This window comes from Bombina bombina, chromosome 5 (assembly GCF_027579735.1).
Source record: "Bombina bombina isolate aBomBom1 chromosome 5, aBomBom1.pri, whole genome shotgun sequence".
NCBI classification, from domain to species: Eukaryota; Metazoa; Chordata; class Amphibia; order Anura; family Bombinatoridae; genus Bombina; species Bombina bombina.
This window is the reverse complement of record NC_069503.1, coordinates 540,262,512-540,281,005: the sequence shown is the minus strand read 5'-3', so window position 1 is coordinate 540,281,005 and position 18,494 is coordinate 540,262,512. Positions and strand designations below refer to the sequence as shown.

At 38.9% G+C, this 18,494-nt stretch overlaps 1 protein-coding gene across 1 annotated transcript in view; it reads right to left on the bottom strand.

Moving 5' to 3' along the window:
- Window positions 1-18,494, bottom strand: part of CEP72 (centrosomal protein 72) — a 257,419-nt gene that overhangs the window by 9,479 nt on the left and 229,446 nt on the right. Inside the window, exons 12-13 of the mRNA XM_053715788.1 lie at window positions 10,854-10,974; window positions 539-665 (exon numbers count right to left, since the gene is read on the bottom strand). Coding sequence (XP_053571763.1) covers window positions 539-665; window positions 10,854-10,974 — 248 coding nt within the window. The remainder of the gene's footprint in view (window positions 1-538; window positions 666-10,853; window positions 10,975-18,494) is intronic.

Here is an 18,494-nt window from a genome sequence, read left to right as displayed (position 1 = left end):
GAAACACGGGGCATCAAGCTCCTTTCGGAGCTTGATAGATAGGCCCCATAGTCTCTTAAAGGAAATAATAACAACAATAAAAAATAATCATAATAATAATATTGTTCGGGCACGGATGTAGGGCACCTAAAATTCTTCCACCTGGTCACATGCCAATAACCAATACAAATTGTACAACATACAGACTTTGTTCATAAAGGTCTGTTGGCTACACACAGAGCTTACTGAGGTAACGGTACAGCTGCACACTTGCAAGGCCGAGATCCATACAGAAAGAGGCCACATCCTTTCTTCATCTGTGCAAAATAAAACAACCACTTCAGAATGAAGCTAAGATACAGCCTATGTCCCACACCGCTAATAGGTAGATACTGGTAAGGGTGTTATGGAGGAAGAGGGGAGAGTACATTCAGAAAAAGGGGAGGAGCCTGAATATGTTTCGTAATAGAACAAAACAGAATGTTTACATAATATGAGTTAGGAAAACGGATGTTTCTCTTTAATAACTATATTTGTTTCAAGAGGCAGTTATACATACCGGTGGCTTTCTTGTAGCATCTCAGTCAGGCTCTGTATCTTGTCAAAATACTGCAGCTTGCATTTTAAGACATCAATTTCCTGCTGGAGTTGTTGATTGTGACTTTGTAAATCTGAAATTCTTAAATCTAAAAAGGAAGATGATTTATAACTGATTAAATTGAACAGAAGATTCATCCAATCTTAATATCAATTTTCATTGGTGTAATTCAGTTTTTTTTATTTAGAAAAAAGAAATGATGTATTTTTATAATTAAAACCAATAAATAAATATATATATTTTTAAATATTATACTAATAGGCCACTATAGTTTGCAAACAATTCACAAAAACACTAAGGGATGTTTTCGGCCGTTGATAGGCACTTTCGAGTTCAAGCTGATCGTCATCACTGTTTTATTGTTTTTTGGTCCTGAAAATGTGTTATTGGCTTGCAGAGAAAAAAGGCACTATACTTAACATGGGTCATTCCTTTCTCAGTGATCACAATCCATTTTCTCGATAAATAGATTTTCTGCACTTATTGAATATGACACCTATAGGTACTTGATCAAATACAAAACTGGCCTTATTGACATATTTGTGAATAATCCAAGACAATTTGGAATTAAACAATTATTTTGTGCATGTGTAATACACACTGAGACAGCCAGTAATACCATTTTGCATGTACATATAGGGGTAGATTTACTAAGAGGCAAACGGACATGATTGCTGTAGCTCGACCTCGCTAAATGCAGACAGCATACGGTGAAATGCTTGTGCAATGCCACCCCCTGTTCACTTCCGGCCAATTGGCCGCTAGCAGGGGCCGTTGATAATCCCGATCATATCAGATCAGGATGATTTCAGTCCGCCACCTAAAAGGTCTTACAAACGCTGCTTCTTAACTTCCGTTTCCGGCGGACCTTAAACGATGGGGCTCTGAAGCAGCACCTGCTACTTAATAAATGGACCCCATAGGGCCTAGATTTATTAAACCTCTCTTCATCACTGTTGTATAGTACATTCTTAGTGGTCAGTTCTGTTTTTTATATATATATATATATATATATATATATATATATATATATATATATATATATATATATATATATACTGTATATACTGTATATATATATATATATATATATATATATTTATGTATGTATATATTTTTCATAACAATATAACTTGCATACTTGAGATTTGCAGGAAATGTCAGAAAAAACAAATCTTGACCACATCTAGAAAAGTAGTTTAACATTCAATTTTATAAAATGTTGTTTTTATTTCATTCTTGCATTATTCTGAAATTACGTTACAGTGCTTTTTAAACTTGTTTTTTTCCAGCGATCACATCATTGTGAAAGACATATACATTTTTGGAGTTCTGTATTATTTGCTGTTGATCATGATTTCTTGAATGTGTTTTTTTTTTCTACAACCAAAAGTCTAAAATTTGTGATTTTAATACACACTATTTTAAATACAGGTGGAAAACCCTTTATCCAAACTACTTAGGACAAAAGGTTTGGATTTTGGAATAGTTTGGATTTTGGAATATTTGCATCTGTAAAATGGGACAGTTTGTAGAGGGGATGGAACCAAGTGTAAACAATAATATCTTATGTCATTTAGACAATATTTACATGTCATGATACAGCTTATACATGTAACCTAAAGATAGTTTTACGTAATTTGTAATACTTTTGTATACATAGTACCCTCAAAAAACATAATTTATGCTTACCTGATAAATTCCTTTCTCCTGTAGTGTAGTCAGTCCACGGGTCATCCATTACTTATGGGATTATATCTCCTCCCCAACAGGAAGTGCAAGAGGATCACCCAAGCAGAGCTGCTATATAGCTCCTCCCCTCTACGTCATACCCAGTCATTCGACCGAAACCAAACGAGAAAGGAGAAACTATAGGGTGCAGTGGTGACTGGAGTTTAATTTAAAAATTTAGACCTGCTGTAAACAACAGGGCGGGCCGTGGACTGTCTACACTACAGGAGAAAGGAATTTATCAGGTAAGCATAAATTATGTTTTCTCCTGTTAAGTGTAGTCAGTCCACGGGTCATCCATTACTTATGGGATACCAATACCAAAGCTAAAAGTACACGGATGACGGGAGGGAAAGGCAGGATCTTTACACGGAAGGAACCACTGCCTGTAGAACCTTTCTCCCAAAAACAGCCTCCGAAGAAGCAAAAGTGTCAAATTTGTAAAATTTTGAAAAAGTGTGAAGTGAAGACCAAGTTGCAGCCTTGCAAATCTGTTCAACAGAGGCCTCATTCTTAAAGGCCCAAGTGGAAGCCACAGCTCTAGTAGAATGAGCTGTAATCCTTTCAGGAGGCTGCTGTCCAGCAGTCTCATATGCTAAACGTATTATGCTACGAAGCCAAAAAGAGAGAGAGGTAGCCGAAGCTTTTGGACCTCTCCTCTGTCCAGAATAAACGACAAACAGGGAAGAAGTTTGACGAAAATCCTTAGTTGCCTGCAAATAAAATTTCAGGGCACGGACGACGTCCAGATTGTGCAGAAGTCGTTCCTTCTTTGAAGAAGGGTTAGGGCACAATGATGGAACAACAATCTCTTGATTGATATTCTTGTTAGTGACTACCTTAGGTAAGAACCCAGGTTTAGTACGCAGAACTACCTTGTCTGAATGAAAAATCAGATAAGGAGAATCACAATGTAAGGCCGATAACTCAGAGACTCTTCGAGCCGAGGAAATAGCCATTAAAAACAGAACTTTCCAAGATAACAGTTTGATATCAATGGAATGAAGGGGTTCAAACGGAACACCTTGCAGAACGTTAAGAACTAAGTTTAAGCTCCACGGCGGAGCAACAGTCTTAAACACAGGCTTAATCCTAGCCAAAGCCTGACAAAAAACCTGAACGTCTGGAACTTCTGACAGACGTTTGTGTAAAAGTATAGACAGAGCTGAGATCTGTCCCTTTAACGAACTAGCAGATAAACCCTTTTCTAAACCTTCTTGTAGAAAAGACAATATCCTAGGAATCCTAACCTTACTCCATGAGTAACTCTTGGATTCGCAACAATATAAGTATTTACGCCATATTTTATGGTAAATTTTCCTGGTAACAGGTTTCCTAGCCTGTATTAAGGTATCAATTACTGACTCCGAGAATCCCCGCTTTGATAGAATCAAGCGTTCAATCTCCATGCAGTCAGCCTCAGAGAAATTAGATTTGGATGTTTGAAAGGACCCTGAATCAGAAGGTCCTGTCTCAGAGGCAGAGACCATGGTGGACAGGACGACATGTCCACTAGATCTGCATACCAGGTCCTGCGTGGCCACGCAGGCGCTATTAGAATCATCGATGCTCTCTCCTGTTTGATCCTGGCAATCAATCGAGGAAGCATCGGGAAGGGTGGAAACACATAAGCCATGTTGAAAACCCAAGGTGCTGTCAGAGCATCTATCAGTACCGCTCCCGGGTCCCTGGACCTGGATCCGTAACAAGGAAGCTTGGCGTTCTGGCGAGACGCCATGAGATCCAGATCTGGTTTGCCCCAATGATGAAGCAGTTGGGCAAACACCTCCGGATGAAGTTCCCACTCCCCCGGATGAAAGGTCTGGCGACTTAGGAAATCCGCCTCCCAGTTCTCCACGCCTGGGATGTGGATCGCTGACAGGTGGCAAGAGTGAGACTCTGCCCAGTGAATTATCTTTGAGACTTCCATCATCGCTAGGGAACTCCTTGTCCCTCCCTGATGGTTGATGTAAGCCACAGTCGTGATGTTGTCCGACTGAAACCTGATGAACCTCAGAGTTGCTAACTGAGGCCAAGCCAGGAGAGCATTTAAAACTGCTCTTAATTCCAGAATGTTTATTGGAAGGAGTCTCTCCTCCTGAGTCCATGATCCCTGAGCCTTCAGGGAATTCCAGACAGCGCCCCAACCTAGTAGGCTGGCGTCTGTTGTTACAATCGTCCAATCTGGCCTGCTGAAGGGCATCCCCCTGGACAGATGTGGCCGAGAAAGCCACCATAGAAGAGAATCTCTGGTCTCTTGATCCAGATTTAGCATAGGGGACAAATCTGAGTAATCCCCATTCCACTGACTTAGCATGCACAATTGCAGCGGTCTGAGACGCAGGCGTGCAAAAGGTACTATGTCCATTGCCGCTACCATTAAGCCGATTACCTCCATGCATTGAGCCACTGACGGGTGTTGAATGGAATGAAGGACACGGCAAGCATTTAGAAGTTTTGATAACCTGTCCTCTGTCAGGTAAATTTTCATTTCTACAGAATCTATAAGAGTCCCCAAGAAGGGAACTCTTGTGAGTGGCAATAGAGAACTCTTTTCTACGTTCACCTTCCACCCATGCGACCTTAGAAATGCCAGAACTAACTCTGTATGAGACTTGGCAGTTTGGAAACTTGACGCTTGTATCAGAATGTCGTCTAGGTACGGAGCTACCGCTATTCCTCGTGGTCTTAGTACCGCCAGAAGAGAGCCCAGTACCTTTGTAAAGATTCTTGGAGCTGTAGCTAACCCGAAGGGAAGAGCTACAAACTGGTAATGCCTGTTTAGGAAGGCAAACCTTAGATACCGGTAATGATCCTTGTGAATCGGTATGTGAAGGTAGGCATCCTTTAAATCCACTGTGGTCATGTACTGACCCTTTTGGATCATAGGTAAGATGGTCCGAATAGTTTCCATTTTGAACGATGGAACTCTTAGGAATTTGTTTAGGATCTTTAAGTCCAAGATTGGTCTGAAGGTTCCCTCTTTTTTGGGAACCACAAACAGATTTGAGTAAAACCCTTGTCCGTGTTCCGACCGCGGAACTGGGTGGATCACTCCCATTAGTAAAAGGTCTTGTACACAGCGTAGAAACGCCTCTTTCTTTATCTGGTTTGCTGACAACCTTGAAAGATGAAATCTCCCTTTTGGAGGAGAAGCTTTGAAGTCCAGAAGATATCCCTGAGATATGATCTCTAACGCCCAGGGATCCTTGACATCTCTTGCCCAAGCCTGGGCGAAGAGAGAAAGTCTGCCCCCCACTAGATCCGTTTCCGGATCGGGGGCCCTCACTTCATGCTGTCTTAGGGGCAGCAGCAGGTTTTCTGGCCTGCTTGCCCTTGTTCCAGGACTGGTTAGGTTTCCAGCCCTGTCTGTAGCGAGCAACAGTTCCTTCCTGTCTTGGAGCGGAGGAAGTTGATGCTGCTCCTGCCTTGAAGTTACGAAAGGCACGAAAATTAGACTGTTTGGCCCTTGGTTTGGCCCTGTCTTGAGGCAGGGCATGGCCCTTACCTCCAGTAATGTCAGCGATAATTTCTTTCAAACTGGGCCCGAATAATGTCTGCCCTTTGAAAGGGATGTTAAGCAATTTAGATTTAGAAGTCACATCGGCTGACCAGGATTTAAGCCACAGCGCTCTACGCGCTTGAATGGCGAATCCGGAGTTCTTAGCCGTAAGTTTAGTTAAGTGTACTACGGCATCAGAAATAAATGAATTAGCTAGCTTAAGGACTTTAAGCTTGTCTATAATCTCATCCAATGGAGCTGTGCTAAGGGTCTCTTCCAGAGACTCAAACCAGAATGCCGCCGCAGCCGTGACAGGCGCAATGCATGCAAGGGGTTGTAATATAAAACCTTGCTGAACAAACATTTTCTTAAGGTAACCCTCTAACTTTTTATCCATTGGATCTGAAAAAGCACAGCTATCCTCCACCGGGATAGTGGTGCGCTTAGCCAGAGTAGAAACTGCTCCCTCCACCTTAGGGATCGTCTGCCATAAGTCCCGTGTGGTGGCGTCTATTGGAAACATTTTTCTAAATATAGGAGGGGGTGAAAAAGGCACACCGGGTCTATCCCACTCCTTGTTAACAATTTCTGTAAGCCTTTTAGGTATAGGAAAAACGTCAGTACCGCAAAATATTTATCCAGCCTACATATTTTCTCTGGAATTGCAACCGTGTTACAATCATTCAGAGCCGCTAATACCTCCCCTAGTAATACACGGAGGTTCTCAAGCTTAAATTTAAAATTTGAAATGTCTGAGTCCAGTTTACTTGGATCAGATCCGTCACCCACAGAATGAAGCTCTCCGTCCTCATGTTCTGCAAATTGTGACGCAGTATCAGACATGGCTCTATTATTATCAGCACACTCTGTTCTTACCCCAGAGTGATCGCGTTTACCCCTAAATTCTGGCAATTTAGATAGTACTTCAGTCATAACATTAGCCATGTCTTGCAAAGTGATTTGTATGGGCCGCCCTGATGTACTTGGCACCACAATATCACGCACCTCCTGAGCGGGAGGCGAAGGTACTGACACGTGAGGAGAGTTAGTCGGCATAACTTCCCCCTCGTTGTCTGGTGAAATTTTCTTTACATGTACAGATTGGCTTTTATTTAAAGTAGCATCAATGCAATTAGTACACAAATTTCTATTGGGCTCCACATTGGCCTTTAAACATATTGAACAACGAGATTCATCTGTGTCAGACATGTTTAAACAGACTAGCAATGAGACTAGCAAGCTTGGAAAATACTTTTCAAATAAATTTACAAGCAATATAAAAAACGTTACTGTGCCTTTAAGAAGCACAAAAAAACTGTCACAGTTGAAATAACAATGATCAAATTAGTTATAGCAACCAAATTTTCACAGTAAATGCAATAAGTTAGAAAAGGATTGCACCCACCAGCAAATGGATGATTAACCCCTTAGTACCCAAAAAACGGATAACAATTTAATATTAAAGTTTTTATCACAGTCAAAACACACTCTCACAGGTCTGCTGTGAGTGATTACCTCCCTCAAAACTAGTTTTGGAGACCCCTGGGCTCTGTAGAGACGTCCTGGATCATGGAGGAAGAAATAGGAAGACTGTGACTAAATTTTTACTGCGCAATAAAGCGCTAAAATAGGCCCCTCCCACTCATATTACAACAGTGGGGAAGCTCAGTAAACTGATTTTATTCAGAAACAAACGACAGCCATGTGGTAAAAATCATGCCCATAAAGTTTTATCACCAAGTACCTCAGAAAAAAACGCTTAACATGCCAGTAAACGTTTTAAAAATAAAATTATGAAATGTTATTAATAAGCCTGCTGCTAGTCGCTTTCACTGCAGTGGAGGCTCAAATATTACTTAAATATATACAGTATTTTCTTAGTGAAATTCCATTCCCCAGAAATACCTCAGTGTATGCATACATACATATCAGCCTGATACCAGTCGCTACTACTGCATTTAAGGCTGCACTTACATTACATCGGTATTAGCAGTATTTTCTCAGTCAATTCCATTCCTTAGAAAATAATATACTGCAACATACCTCCTTGCAGGTGAGCCCTGCCTGCTATCCCCTGTTCTGAAGTTACCTCGCTCCTCAGAATGGCCGAGAACAGCAAGTGGATCTTAGTTACGACCGCTAAGATCATACACAAACTCAGGTAGATTCTTCTTCTAATGCTGCCTGAGAAGAAACAACACACTCCGGTGCCGTTTAAAATAACAAACTTTTGATTGAAGAAATAAAAACTAAGTTTAACAACCACAGTCCTCTCACACGTCCTATCTATTAGTTAGGTGCAAGAGAATGACTGGGTATGACGTAGAGGGGAGGAGCTATATAGAAGCTCTGCTTGGGTGATCCTCTTGCACTTCCTGTTGGGGAGGAGATATAATCCCATAAGTAATGGATGACCCGTGGACTGACTACACTTAACAGGAGAAAGATAGTACAGTACTGTAATCAGAAAGGTAACAGTTATTGGTTTAAATAAATATAGACTATTTGCAGTTCAGAACATAAAACAACAAACCAAAAATGCAGACAGAAACATTTGTGACTTACAAGTGGGGGAAAAGTCATTTTTGATAAGTTTACTTTTATAAAAAATTAATTAAAAGTTTGGATTTCAGAATGTTTGGTTTTGGAATTCCAGATTTGGAAATTTGTATAAAGAATCTTGTGTAGTGATCTGCTTACAATAATAGAAATATTACGAGGTCTGTATTTTTTTTCTAAATTTAAAAAATGTTACTGAAGACTTTTGTTTTTTAAAGAATTTTTGATAAAAAAAAAAAAAGAATTTATAGCTCACAGCAATTGCTAGGAAACTTTGCGCTCAATAGACTTTAATGGGACAAAAACAGTACCGGTATCAGACGCCCAGCCGTTTAAAAGGTATGTCACCTTATGAGGATATGGAGTAAAGATAGCCGATTTCACCGTAGTAGTGAAATAGAAGGGATAACTAAGATCTTAGGCCTGTAGTAAACTGGTCCTGTGTAAATGTGGTATCCAATGAGATTGTCTGCTGCTGCCCGTAGTACCTGGTGTGAATTTTCAAAGAGGCACCCAAACGAAGGAGAGCTGAAACAGAAAAAAAAAAAAAAAGACAGGCGCAGCCCAACTCAAGTGTAAAACATTTAATGGGTAAGCGCACACACAGCTAAATGGCAACTTACAGGATTTAAAATGATAAAAGGCACGTTAGTGTAACTGCATTTATATATGCCACACCAGATTAGCGGTTTCCAAAGTTCACCGGTTCTCAGCATGTCCACCACCTCAGTCGATTAAATACCAGGTCTGGATGAGCGGGGCCGTTCGGTCACGTGAATGATAACGCAGAGATAAGCTGGTCGCTGCGTCATCATTCACGTGACCGAACGGCCCCGCCCATCCATGGTTACCACATATCCTACTGTGTACTGGCGCTTCCTACTGGTCGCGGCTTAACCTCCAGACTTGGTATTTAATCGACTGAGGTGGTGGACACGCTGAGAACCGGTGAATTTTGGAAACTGCTAATCTGGGGTGGCATATATAAATGCAGTTACACTGACGTGCCTTTTATCATTTTAAATCCTGTAAGTTGCCATATAGCTGTGTGTGCACTTACCCATTAAACATATTACACTTGAGTCGGGCTGCGCCTGTCTTTTTTTTTCTGTTTCGGCATGCTGGGGTGGCATATATAAATGCAGTTACACTGACGTGCCTTTTATCATTTTAAATCCTGTAAGTTGCTATTTAGCTGTGTGTGCACTTACCCATTAAACATATTACACTTGAGTCGGGCTGCGCCTGTCTTTTTTTTTCTGTTTCGGCATTAGAACCCAGCACATCGAAGGGTGTAAGTCACGCAGCGATGGGCAGCAAATTGAAATATATATGTATATAAATATATACATAAATATATATATTTAGAGTAATAACACAGTCCCCATAGACACTTTACACCCCACACCAACACACTTTAAACCCTCATAGCTGCTTCATAAAGTTATTTTATTAAAAATGCTGTTTTTATTTTGTATTATAGAAGTTTACACTTTATTTTGGGGGCAATTGGGGGACATTTTGAAAATTAACCAGAGATCTGATCTCTGGTTAATTTTCAGAGCGCTAAATTGCTACAGCGAGCTCACGGTAGCATTAACCAGCCACTTATAATGGCTGTTTATTTATTGTGCGCCTACAAACGGGCGAATATGCCCGTTTACGGGCGCAAAATAAATAAGTGCTCCACTTGTAATCTAGCCCTTAATCGGTGCATCACCTGGCTGATTTTAAATGTAACACAATATTAAGATAAAATCAGAAAATATAAAAAAAAAAATCAACATTTGTTACAAAAACTATCATTAAATCAGTTTATGTTACATTATACAACTAATCTGTGCTTTGAATAGCTAAAGTAGTGTTTAAACATAACAGAAAATGCTATTATATTACAAAGCATACAGTGCTCCCACCCGGCTACTTAACTGGCAAAACATTTCTGTGGAAGGCCCTGTTAGCGGTGTTAGTTGAGGTGGGGTTGGTTGCAGTTTGGGATATATGTGACATAGGCACCAATGTTATAACAGTTAGGGTTAGTTGACTGATCATAGTAAAGAGCCATAAGGAGACTCTTCAGTTTGATAACCTGTGAATTGTGCAATTCTATTGTTCTCATGCAACTGTGCAAATAATTATTATTCACCAGATATTTGTAGAGCACCAAAAGATAACAAATAGAAAAGCACATTTGCTGTAGACAGCACTTCCAGACAGTGCATTCATCCACAATGAAATTATCATCATCTCCTAGGCCAATGATGGCGAACCTTGGCACTCCATATGTTTCAGAACTAAATTTCCCATGATCCTTAGGCACTCTGAAGTCCAGTCAAGCATCATGGGAAATGTAGTTCTGAAACATCTGCAGTGCCAAGGTTAGCCTTCACTGTCCTAGGCTGTCACAAAAACACTAAAATATGTGGATAAACGTATAAATAAAAAAAACAACAACAATAATGAAAACATTGTTGTAACACTTACCTTTAAGATTTGGATCTGTAAAGTGTAATGTATTCTTTTCCTTTTTATTATTATTCAATAGCATATTTTTCAGTTCACCATTCTCTTGTAGCACTAGGTCTAACTGCTGTTTTAGGCAATCCTAAAAAGAAAATACATAGTTAGTGTTACCCTTTCGCATGCAAACATATATAAACTCTTACGCCTAGATTTAGAGTTTTGCGGCCAAAGGAGTGCGTTAGCTACGCGTGCTTTTTTCTGGCCGCACCTTTTAAATACCGCTGATATTTAGAGTTCACAGAATGGCTGGGTTTTCAGTGCGTTAGGCTCCAAAAAGGGAGCGTAGAGCATAATTTAACGCCACTGCAACTCTCGATACCAGCGGTGCTTACGGACGCGGCCAGCTTCAAAAACGTGCTCGTGCACGATTCCCCCATAGAAAACAATGGGGCTGTTTGAGCTGAAAAAAAACCTAACACCTGCAAAAAAGCCGCGTTCAGCTCCTAACGCAGCCCCATTGTTTTCTATGGGGAAACACTTCCTACGTCTGCACCTAACACCCTAACATGTACCCCGAGTCTAAACACCCCTAACCTTACACTTATTAACCCCTATTCTGACGCCCCCGCTATCGCTGACACCTGCATATTTTTTTTAACCCCTAATCTGCCGCTCCGTAAACCGCCGCAACTTACATTATCCCTATGTACCCCTAATCTGCTGCCCCTAACACCGCCGACCCCTATATTATATTAATTAACCCCTAATCTGCCCCCCACAACGTCGCCTCCACCTGCCTACACTTATTAACCCCTAATCTGCCGACCGGACCGCGCGGCTATTATAATAAAGTTATTAACCCCTAATCCGCCTCACTCCCGCCTCAATAACCCTATAATAAATAGTATTAACCCCTAATCTGCCCTCCCTAACATCGCCGACACCTAACTTCAATTATTAACCCCTAATCTGCCGACCGAATCTCGCCGCTACTGTAATAAATGGATTAACCCCTAAAGCTAAGTCTAACCCTAACACTAACACCCCCCTAAGTTAAATATAATTTAAATCTAACGAAATAAATTAACTCTTATTAAATAAATTATTCCTATTTAAAGCTAAATACTTACCTGTAAAATAAACCCTAATATAGCTACAATATAAATTATAATTATATAGTAGCTATTTTAGGATTTATATTTATTTTACAGGTAACTTTGTATTTATTTTAACCAGGTACAATAGCTATTAAATAGTTAAGAACTATTTAATAGCTAAAATAGTTAAAATAATTACAAAATCACCTGTAAAATAAATCCTAACCTAAGTTACAATTAAACCTAACACTACACTATCAATAAATTAATTAAATAAAATACCTACAATTATCTACAATTAAACCTAACACTACACTATCAATAAATTAATTAAATACAATATCTACAAATAAATACAATGAAATAAACTAACTAAAGTACAAAAAATAAAAAAGAACTAAGTTACAAAAAATATTTACAAACCTTAGAAAAATATTACAACAATTTTAAACTAATTACACCTACTCTAAGCCCCCTAATAAAATAACAAAGCCCCCCAAAATAAAAAAATGCCCTACCCTATTCTAAATTAAAAAAGTTCAAAGCTCTTTTACCTTACCAGCCCTGAACAGGGCCCTTTGCGGGGCATGCCCCAAAGAATTCAGCTCTTTTGCATGTAAAAAAAACACATACAATACCCCCCCCAACATTACAACCCACCACCCACATACCCCTAATCTAACCCAAACCCCCCTTAAATAAACCTAACACTAAGCCCCTGAAGATCTTCCTACCTTATCTTCACCATACCAGGTTCACCGATCCGTCCTCGGAAGTCTTGATCCAAGCCTCGGAAGTGTTGATCCAAGCCCAAGCGGGGGGCTGAAGAGTGACGTCCATCCTCGGGCTGAAGTCTGGATCCAAGCGGCGGCTGAAGAAATCCATCAGCGGGCTGAAGTCGGAAGTCCATCATCAGGATGAAGTCTTCTATCAAGCCGCATCTTCAATCTTCTTTCTTCTGGAGCGGAGCGGAGCCATCTTCTTTCCAACCGACGCGGATCCGGTTGAAGAGGTTGGATCCGCGTCGGTTGGAAAGAAGATGGCTCCGCTCCGCTCCAGAAGAAAGAAGATTGAAGATGCGGCTTGATAGAAGACTTCATCCCGATGTGGGGGGGGGGGGTATTGTATGTGTTTTTTTTACAGGCAAAAGAGCTGAATTCTTTGGGGCATGCCCCGCAAAGGGCCCTGTTCAGGGCTGGTAAGATAAAAGAGCTTTGAACTTTTTTAATTTAGAATAGGGTAGGGCATTTTTTTTATTTTGGGGGGCTTTGTTATTTTATTAGGGGGCTTAGAGTAGGTGTAATTAGTTTAAAATTGTTGTAATATTTTTCTAATGTTTGTAAATATTTTTTTATTTTTTGTAACTTAGTTCTTTTTTATTTTTTGTACTTTAGTTAGTTTATTTCATTGTATTTATTTGTAGATATTGTATTTAATTAATTTATTGATAGTGTAGTGTTAGGTTTAATTGTAGATAATTGTAGGTATTTTATTTAATTAATTTATTGATAGTGTAGTGTTAGGTTTAATTGTAACTTAGGTTAGGATTTATTTTACAGGTGATTTTGTAATTATTTTAACTATTTTAGCTATTAAATAGTTCTTAACTATTTAATAGCTATTGTACCTGGTTAAAATAAATACAAAGTTACCTGTAAAATAAATATAAATCCTAAAATAGCTACAATATAATTATTATTTATATTGTAGCTATATTAGGGTTTATTTAAATTATATTTAACTTAGGGGGGTGTTAGTGTTAGGGTAAGACTTAGCTTTAGGGGTTAAAAAATTTATTAGAATAGCGGTGAGCTCCGGTCGGCAGATTAGGGGTTAATGTTTGAAGTTAGGTGTCGGCGATGTTAGGGAGGGCAGATTAGGGGTTAATACTATTTCTTATAGGGTTATTTAGGCGGGAGTGAGGCGGATTAGGGGTTAATAACTTTATTATAGTAGCGGTGCGGTCCGCTCGGCAGATTAGGGGTTAATAAGTGTAGGTAGGTGGCGGCGACGTTGTGGGGGGCAGATTAGGGGTTAATAAATATAATATAGGGGTCGGCGGTGTTAGGGGCAGCAGATTAGGGGTACATCAGGATAACGTAGGTGGCGGCGCTTTGCGGTCGGCAGATTAGGGGTTAATTATTGTAGGTAGCTGGCGGCGACGTTGTGGGGGGCAGATTAGAGGTTAATAAATATAATATAGGGGTCGGCGGTGTTAGGGGCAGCAGATTAGGGGTACATAAGTATAACGTAGGTGGCGGTCGGCAGATTAGGGGTTAAAAAAATTTAATCGAGTGGTGGCGATGTGGGGGGACCTCGGTTTAGGGGTACATAGGTAGTTTATGGGTGTTAGTGTACTGTAGAGCACAGTAGTTAAGAGCTTTATGAACCGGCGTTAGCCCAAAAAACTCTTAACTACTGACTTTTTTCTGCGGCTGGAGTTTGGTCGTTAGATTTCTAACGCTCATTTCAGCCACGACTCTAAATACCGGCGTTAGAAAGATCCCATTGAAAAGATAGGATACACAATTGACGTAAGGGGATCTGCGGTATGGAAAAGTCGCGGCTGGAAAGTGAGCGTTAGACCCTTTCCTGACTGACTCCAAATACCCGTGTGAAATGTCTGGCAGTGTGATGTGTTTTATTTCTGCTTGAGAGACAATTCAGTGTAGTGGATCTGTCTGCTGTTGAATTAATATTTTGAATGGATTGGTGCAATATAAATGTGCTTGTGTGGCTGTTTGTGGATGTCTTCAAATAAACATTTGTGAGTAGAAGTGCCAAAAAATAATAATCGTGTCTTCAAATTGAGTGTTTAAAATTTTGAAAAAATAGTTGAAAAACAAATCATACAAATGATAATCAAAGAACAGTGTGAACACACAATCTTAATAAAACAATTGTAAATCAACGATCTTCAAATTATGTGCAGTATTATTCAAAGACAATAAACAAAATAATCCTACCAGAGTGTCACTTACCAGTTTTGTTTAAAACTTCTGCACTATTATTGTTTTTGTTTTTTGGCAGAAAGGACGAAAACTGCAGAAAATTGAACTGACTGTTTGGGTCACCACTTAGGAGATATATTGCACTTTACACTGGGAGAAAAAACACTGGGAGTAAACCACTGCATCTCATTTGGGAGGAAAAACAAGTATACACATATATCTCAATCTGACATTTCCTATGGTTGTGTGACTGTTCACACTTATTCAGGACTATTTTTCCTTTTTCTTTAACTTGCAAGTTTTTTTCACCATTTTTTTCACCATTTATTGTTATTTTCTTTGAATAATACTGCACATAATTTGAAGATCGTTGATTTACAATTGTTTTATTAAGATTGTGTGTTCACACTGTTCTTTGATTATCATTTGTATGATTTGTTTTTCAACTATTTTTTCAAAATTTTAAACACTCAATTTGAAGACACAATTATTATTTTTTGGCACTTCTACTCACAAATGTTTATTTGAAGACATCCACAAACAGCCACACAAGCACATTTATATTGCACCAATCCATTCAAAATATTCATTCAACAGCAGACAGATCCACTACACTGAATTGTCTCTCAAGCAGAAATAAAACACATCACACTGCCAGACATTTCACATGATTGTTTTCAACTGTTACCTGAAAAGACTGTTTAAGTAAAGAATTGCTTCAATTTTAATTTGGAGAATTGGTTTTAAACTTATTGTAAAATCTTGGATCCTTGATTATTATTTTACTGTTTTAATGGTATGTTAATTCTTATATGATATTGTACTGAATAAATTGATATATATATTTTTCATAAATTCTGGACCCGGCCTTTTGTTCTTTGGCGCTTTAATTACTTTCTTTCTGATTATCTATTCGTTTGACCGCTAGGGGTCAATTTATTAAAGCAAAGGGTCCCTTTAGCATTAGGCGCTTAGTGTTAACTCATACTTGACTCCAAATACCAGAGGGCGGTAAAAACCAGCGTTAGGAGCCTCTAACGCTGGTTTTCACGGCTACCGCCCAACTCTAAATCTAGGCGTTAGATAGGTATGCACAAGTATACAAACTCATAGCTAAACATGCACACATACACAAACTAATATCTAAGCATACACACACATATAGAAATGCATTGATAAGCATGCACACATACACAAATGTATAGCTAAGCATGCACACATATACAAATGCATAGCTAAGCATACACACATATACAAATGCATAGCTAAGCATGCACACATACACAAATGCATAGCTAAGCATGCACACATACACAAATGTATAGCTAAGCATGCACACATATACAAATGCATAGCTAAGCATGCACACATATACAAATGCATAACTAAGCATGCACACATATACAAATGCATAGCTAAGCATACACACATACACAAATGCATAGCTAAGCATACACACATACACAAATGCATAGCTAAGCATACACACATACAAAAATGCATAGCTAAGCATGCACACATACATAGCTAAGCATAAACACATACACAAATGCATAGCTTAGCATACACACATACACAAATGCATAGCTAAGCATGCACACACACACAAATGCATAGCTAAGCATACACACATACACAAATGCATAGCTAAGCATACACACATACACAAATGCATAGCTAAGCATACACACATACACAAATGCATAGCTAAGCATACACACATACACAAATGCATAGCTAAGCGTGCACACATACACAAATGTATAGCTAAGCATGCACCTATACACAAATGTATAGCTAAGCATGCACACATATACAAATGTATAGCTAAGCATGCACACATACACAAATGCATAGCTAAGCATGCACACATATACAAATGCATAGCTAAGCATGCACACATACACAAATGCATAACTAAGCATGCACACATATACAAATTCATACCTAAGCATGCAAACATACACAAATGCATAACTAAGCATACACACATACACAAATGCATAGCTAAGAATGCCTATATAGACAAACTCAAAGCTAAGCATGCACACATACACAAATGCATAACTAAGCATGCACACATACACAAATGCATAGCTAAGCATGCACATATATACAAACTCAAAGCTAAGCATGCACACATATAAAAATGTATAGCTAAGCATGCACACATACACACACGCATAGCTAAGCATGCACACATACACAAATGCATAGCTAAGCATGCACACATACACAAATGCATAGCTTAGCATGCACACATATACAAATGCATAGCTAAGAATGCCTATATATACAAACTCAAAGCTAAGCATGCACACATATACAAATGTATAGCTAAGCATGCACACATATACAAATGTATAGCTAAGCATGCACACATACACAAATGTATAGCTAAGCATGCACACATACACAAATGCATAACTAAGCATGCGCACATACACAAATGCATAGCTAAGCATGCACACATACACAAATGCATAGCTAAGCATGCACACATACACAAATGCATAGCTAAGCATGCACCCATACACACATGTATAGCTAAGCATGCACACATACACAAATGCATAGCTAAGCATGCACACATACACAAATGCATAGCTAAGCATGCACACATATACAAATTCATAGCTAAGCATGCACACATATACAAATGCATAGCTAAGAATGCACACATATACAAACTCATAGCTAAGCATGCACACATACACAAATGCATAACTAAGCATGCACACACACAAATGCATAGCTAAGACTGCACATATATACAAACTCAAAGCTAAGCATGCACACATATACGAATGTATAGCTAAGCATGCACACATACACAAATGCATAGCTAAGCATGCACACATACACAAATGCACAGATACACAAAGCATGCACACATACACAAATGCATAACTAAGCAAGCACATATATACAAATTCAAAGCTAAGCATGCACACATATACGAATGTATAGCTAAGCATGCAAACATACACAAATGTATAGCTAAGCATGCAAACATACAGAAATGCATAGCAAAGCATGCACACATACACAAATGTATAGCTAAGCATGCACACATATACAAATGTATAGCTAAGCATGCACACATACACAAATGTATAGCTAAGCATGCACACATATACAAATGTATAGCTAAGCATGCACACATATACAAATGTATAGCAAAGCATGCACACATACACAAATGTATAGCTAAGCATGCACACATATACAAATGTATAGCTAAGCATGCACACATATACAAATGTATAGCAAAGCATGCACACATACACAAATGTATAGCTAAGCATGCACACATATACAAATGTATAGCTAAGCATGCACACATATACAAATGTATAGCTAAGCATGCACACATACACAAATGTATAGCTAAGCATGCACACATATACAAATGTATAGCTAAGCATGCACACATATACAAATGCATAGCTAAGAATTCACACATATACAAATACATACCTAAGAATGCTTATATAGACAAACTCATAGCTAAGCATGCACACATATACAAATGTATAGCTAAGCATGCACACATATACAAATGTATAGCTAAGCATGCACACATATACAAATGCATAGCTAAGAATGCACAC